Source organism: Parus major, chromosome 1 (assembly GCF_001522545.3).
Source record: "Parus major isolate Abel chromosome 1, Parus_major1.1, whole genome shotgun sequence".
Taxonomy (NCBI): domain Eukaryota; kingdom Metazoa; phylum Chordata; class Aves; order Passeriformes; family Paridae; genus Parus; species Parus major.
The window spans coordinates 3,329,002-3,334,823 of record NC_031768.1 but is presented as its reverse complement, the minus strand read 5'-3'; the positions used below and the strand labels follow the sequence as shown (position 1 = coordinate 3,334,823).

At 42.2% G+C, this 5,822-nt stretch overlaps 1 protein-coding gene across 1 annotated transcript; it reads left to right on the top strand.

The window, feature by feature from the left end:
• Positions 1-4: 4 nt before the first annotated feature.
• HMGN1 (high mobility group nucleosome binding domain 1) lies at positions 5-4,554 on the top strand (the record flags this gene model as incomplete). The annotated part of the gene is made up of 5 exons (XM_015635793.1): positions 5-94; positions 210-239; positions 342-392; positions 2,202-2,333; positions 3,659-4,554. Coding segments are annotated over 5 exons (351 nt in total), but the record flags the coding sequence as incomplete, so codon positions are not given.
• Positions 4,555-5,822: the final 1,268 nt, after the last annotated feature.

The window sequence follows — 5,822 nt, the reverse complement described above, 5'->3', positions numbered from 1 at the left end:
GGGCGGGGGCGGCGAGAGGCCGGTCCCGGCCCGCCCCGCTGACGCGCCGTGTGTGTTGCAGGTGACGGTGGCGGACGGGGACGCCCCCGAGGAGGTAAGGAGCGGGCAGGGCGGCGGGGCAGGCGGGGCTGCCCCCGGACCGCCCGCCCCTCACGCCTTCTCTCTCTCTCTCCCTCTTCCTCTGTTTGTCGCTCTCTCCCCGCCCGCAGCCCAAGCGGCGATCGGCGCGGCTCTCCGCGGTAAGTGCCGAGCGGCGGGGCCCTGCCGGGATGGGCGGGAGGCCGTGCCCGGGACGGGTCCCCGAGGGCTGGATTCCTCCCTGACTTGTTCTCTCTCCTCAGAAACCCGCGCCTGCCAAAGCAGAGCCGAAACCTAAAAAGTTAGCGGCAAAGGTGAGAATGAATTGGAAGAGGGCAGGGAGGGGGGGTGGTGCTTGGGGGCATCCCGCGTAGTATCCTCGGTGCGCCGTGCTGGAATGGTTTTATTCCTTGTGAGAACACTCACTTAGCTGAAGAGTTATTTCAATGTGCTTTTGCCAGTATTTACAGGTACATTCCATCACTCTGTACGTAGAGACTTGTTAAGCTCCAGGCATTGTGTGGAAGTGCGGGCACAGCTCCATGCGTGTTACATTGTGGTTTGGTATTGGGTGGAACTACTTGACTGTCAAAGCAGCTGTGTGTTAGGACATCAGGAGGAATTTCTTCACAGCAAGGCTGGTCAGGCATTGGAAAAGCTGCCCAGAGAGGTGGTGAAGTCACCATCCCTGGAGGTGTCCGAGGATCGGCCTGGGTGTTGTTTGACTGCTCTGCTCTGGTTGACAGGGTGGTGCTCAGTTAAAGTTGGACTGGAGTATCTTGGAGGACTTCTCCAAACTGAATGATTGTGTGCATAGCGTTGTCTTTCATCTCTGTAACAAGAGGAGATAAAATACATCTACTGATGTTTTAAAGCAGTGTGTTAGGACAGAGAAAAAGTGTATCAACCAACCACTTAACAACCACGTGAGCTTCCATTCACGTGGTCAAGCTTTCAGGTGTTTGTGTGTGTGTGTGTAAGAAAGTGGATTTGTGTGATCTTTGCATTTTTCAGCACAGCTTTTGCTGTGCAAATAAGTGAGGTGTAAAATTCTTTGTTCTTTGGAAGAATTAAAAGTGGCCTTGTGTCTGTTGGCTTGCTGCTGTTTGTGTTGTTAAGCGTTCCTTTGTCATTACAAGCTTTTCTTTGTGATATATTGATTAAGAGCTTTGGGATGACCTCACTGTGGCCTTGCAGTACCTGAAGGGAGTCAATAAGAAAAATAAAGAGAGACAATTGCCAAGGGCTGCAGGGCCAGGAGCCAGGGAATGGCTGCCAGGGGCAGAGGGCAGGGCTGGATCTTGGCAACTTGGGCAGGGATTGTTCCCTGGCAGGGTGGGCAGGGGCTGGGATGGGGTTGCCAGAGCCGCTGGGGCTGCCCCTGGATCCCTGGCAGTGCCCAAGGCCAGGCTGGACATTGGGAGCTCCTGGGACAGTGGGAGGTGTTGGGGGTTGGATGAGATGATCTTTAAGATCTCTCTCAACCCAAACTGTTCTGTGATTCTCTAATTTCAGATAAAGTAATAATCTTTGCAGACTTCCTGATGTTTTCATTGTATTAATCCTCCTGAGCAGTTACTGATCTGGAATCCACCTTCATTTGGTGGTTTGAGTTTCAGTGTGTTCCCACTCTCAGGGCTGTAAGCCCAAAGAATCTGGGGAAGTTTTCCAATGTAACTGAGTTGTAATTTTTTAATTTTTTTCTTTGCAGTGTCGACTGATATGTGTGATACTGATTTTCTACTTAAAACTGCTTCAAGCTATTAATTAACAGTCAAAGGTTTTTTTATTTGATTCATCAAAAAAATAATTTTTCGCATCAACTTTGTCAGTTTTAAAAACTTCACTCACAGTATTTTTTCCAGTTGTGAGAAGTTTGCTCATTATGGAGTTACTTGGTGGGCTTTTTAAATAACTGTTAATGAAGAAAAATATATTTTGGCAATCAAAGTATAAAAGTCAGTGTGTTGCAATTACGTAATTCTGAAGTATTTTGTAAGTGGGTGATCAGGGGTTGTTGGTAGCTTAGCAAATCCATCTCGGTTTTCTGTGCTTTTTATTACTTCCAAGGTTTACCTGGAAGGTCATAGCAGTTGACTAACTGAAAATGTATTGCATTGTAGGATAAAACTGAGGAGAAGAAAACTCAGTCCAAGGGGAAGAAGGGGCCTAAAGGAAAACAGGCAGAAGAGACAAACCAGGAACAGACAAAGGACAACCTGCCTGCAGAAAATGGGGAAGCTAAAGCTGAGGAGGTGAAGTTTGGAAGTTTGGAGGGCTGGATTTGGGTTTTGCTGTTACTGAGAATAGTATTATATTTAAAATTTTTTGCTACAGAACTTTTTTTTTTTTTTTTTTTACAAATTAAATACTTTTTTCCTTTTTCCTGGGAGGAGTCTTGAGTGAAAACCCAGGGTTGATTGGAGCAAAGTTGGGGTGACATTGACAGGCAGTGCTGGGAGAAGGGACAGGTTGTTGCAAGGACAAAGTACAATTAATGAGCTGTTGTTGCTGGAGAAGTGGCTGTGCCAGGTGAGTCTTGGCTGCAGCACAGTGACAGAGTGGCCCTGTGGCTAAACTTTTTGGAGTCACTTATAGCATCCTCCACTCTGTATTGTATTCCTGGAAAGCAGACACAAGTCAGTTACAAATTTAGGACAAGATCTGCAGGGAAAAGCAGTGCCTTTTATCAGGGCAAGTGAATGAAACCCAAGTGTGGTAATAGATCTAGAGCTGGTGTCAGGTTTCTGTGACAGTGAATGTCCCCTCATTTTCAGGAGTTCAGTGGAGTATTTTGGTTTTAAGTAGATGATGGGGTTTGGTGGGCAAGGAAGGTACAGGATGGTACTTCAGTGAACAGGAGGATTCACTCTGGGCTAACAGTTGGTCATTTGCAAGCAGTGTGAATAAGTTGTGCTATGAGTTCTTCAGCTGACTCGATTTTTGGCATTATTGCAGTCTTTTAATCGGTGCTTGTAATATTTCAGCAGCAGAAGCAAATTTGGCAGCATTCCCACCTGGGGTCCCTTTAGTTCACTGCTGCAGAGGTTATTTACAAGGAATTACAGTCAATTTACAAAGAATGGAAGATGGCTTGGTCACACCACCCAAAATTCCAGGTGTAATTGTATACCAAAGTCCAGAAGAGGCAGAGTCTGTAATGTTGGATATTATTGTTTCCTAAGAAATAAAACAGGGTTAAGGTTTGAAGAGTATTTTAAGTGTGGCACTGAAATTTAAAGGCATGAAGTGTTACCTCATGTATTTTCTAAACACCTCATATGTAACTGTAGCTGTGTAAAAGCTCAAGTTTCTTCTGTCACAAAGGCAGTAATTCCAATTAGAACTAAAATTATTTGTAATGTGTGTTTAGTAACAAATCAACATCCTGAAATCCATCCTGGTGGATCCAAGGAGCCTTTTTGTGACAGCTTGGTTTAGCAGATCATGAGCCAAGAGAAATCTCCAGGAACAAGTCAGGGTTATTCTGTCCTTTTGTGCCCTAAAACCACTCCAGACTAATCTGAGCCATTAAAAACTTCCTGCACTGAAGTGTTCTGTTTTTATTTTCCCTTTCCAGACCCCAGCACCTGATGCAGCTGCAGAGAAAGAAGTGAAGTCTGAGTGATACCTGCTCCCACATCTGTAACTGGTGGTCCTTACACCTTTCTTCTTGTACAATTCAGAGGAATATTTTTATCAGCTATTTTGTAAATGCAAGTTTTTTAGTAGTTCTAGAAAACACATTTTTAAAAAGGAGAGAATCCCGACTCAACCCATTTTTTTACATATTTAGATAAGTGTAAATGCTTTTTTTAAGTGGTAAAATCATGTACTGGTTGTCTGTTTTCTATGAAACCAGAAATTAACAGTGTGTTAATTAAGGAGGGGGCTTTGAGGCCTTGATTAGGCCTCATGTTCCACAGACTCCAAGGGACAGTTTTCTATCCTATAAAAATGAAGCATAACACAGATCAGACTTTGGAATTCATAATGATGTGTTGAGAATGTCTTAACATTTTAGTTATTTATCTTTCTCTATGGTTGTACCATCAGTAGAATTGCTTATCTAATAAAACTGCTCCCTAGTGGTGGATTTCTTGCTGAGTGATGTATATCAGTGACAAAGTTATTTTTGGTAGTTGCAGCTTTATTTTTTTCCAACAACTTTGTAGCTGTGATGCAAAAGATTGGAAACTTTTATTTTATATCTTTAAATACTGTCTTAAGTAAAAGTTTCTGCTTGGCAGATGGAACTTGTTATGTCAATATTTGAGATACTGGAAATTCACATTTAGTTTTAAAAGACAGCTTGTCTACAAAGATTGAGTGAAAAATATTTGAAATAGTGCTAGGAAAAAAACCAATTAGTTTTTAGATGAAAAAAAAACCTGTGTGAATAAAAACAATTGTAAAATTGTTGATAGTGTTTGTGATCACCAAACAAAAGCCAAATAAATCTTGATTATGAAAGGATGTTTCTGTAGCTCCTGCATTGACTGTGAACTCACAATCTGAGTGCTGTGCTTTGGATTTTTAACTGTGTCCTTCAGAGTATTAAACTGTACTTTTAAAGAGATGGGTGGCAGTTCAGGGAGTGGGGAACTGCAGCATTAATCTAAACTTGCAGTTTGAAAGCTGAGATCTTTGTGTGTTTGCTTTAAAAAAAGTCAGTAATTAGGAAGCGTCAGTTGCCAGCCAGACAACTGCTACCCTGTCCTGGGAGGAGCCAAGATCAAACTGTAACATTTGTTCTTTGTTGCTTTTTTTTCCTCTTACCGCAGAACTTGTTTATGCTCTTAAGTAACACCTGCAAGCCCAGTACCTGCTTCCTGTACATTTTTAGGGCCTTTTTCAAATTGTTTTAGTTATTTCTAAAAAAAACACACTTTAGTTTCACCTTTAACTTGCTTTCTTAATCAATACTTTCATTTCAGGAAGGATTTTACTATATTTACCTCTTCAATACTTCAGCAATCTTTAAGTTTCCCAACCTTAGAGCACAACCTGCTCTGTTCCATTCCATCACAGGTGTGTTCCTCACACCTGGCTTTGGCATCAAGTTCTTGGATATTTCAAAACTGCAAATTGATGCCACTTTTCTAACTCACTTTCCCCAACATCCCCTTCCAGGTATCATATTTGTTAGTTTAATAGTAACACAATCTAGCTCCATATTATTTACTCTCTGGTTTCAGCATGCTCAACCCACCAGTTAAATAAGTAACAAACTTGCAGGTAAATCCCCCCCAAATAACCACTCATCACTGCTTTTACAGAAAGTCTATTTTTCATGTGTTTTGGGTGTCTGGTGCTGTGATCCTGTGGACTTTCAGCATCTCCCTCACACTGTTACCCACAGCTTAATTTACTGTAACTTGGTATTACTCTGTCCTGGGTTATATCGAATTTATTTGCTTTTCATCTCAGGATTGGAGTGAGAGCTGATGCAGATTTGCATCCAATGGAGCACAATCTGATTCAAAATACAACAGCAGAACAAAACTGGTTTCTTGGAAGATACTCTGTTGTCTTCGTATATTGCAAGTAATTGTTTGGGTTAAGGGAAGGATACATTAAAATAATTTACTTCAAGGTTCTAAAAAATGCAATTCAAGGTACCAAAGGTGGGGAATGAAATAAGGAAAGAAAACCTTGGATTTAAAATGTAACACGAGTACAGCCATTGCTGTTTTTATCAGTGTTCATGCTGGGCATGGCTGAGAAAAAGCTGTGAGAAAGGA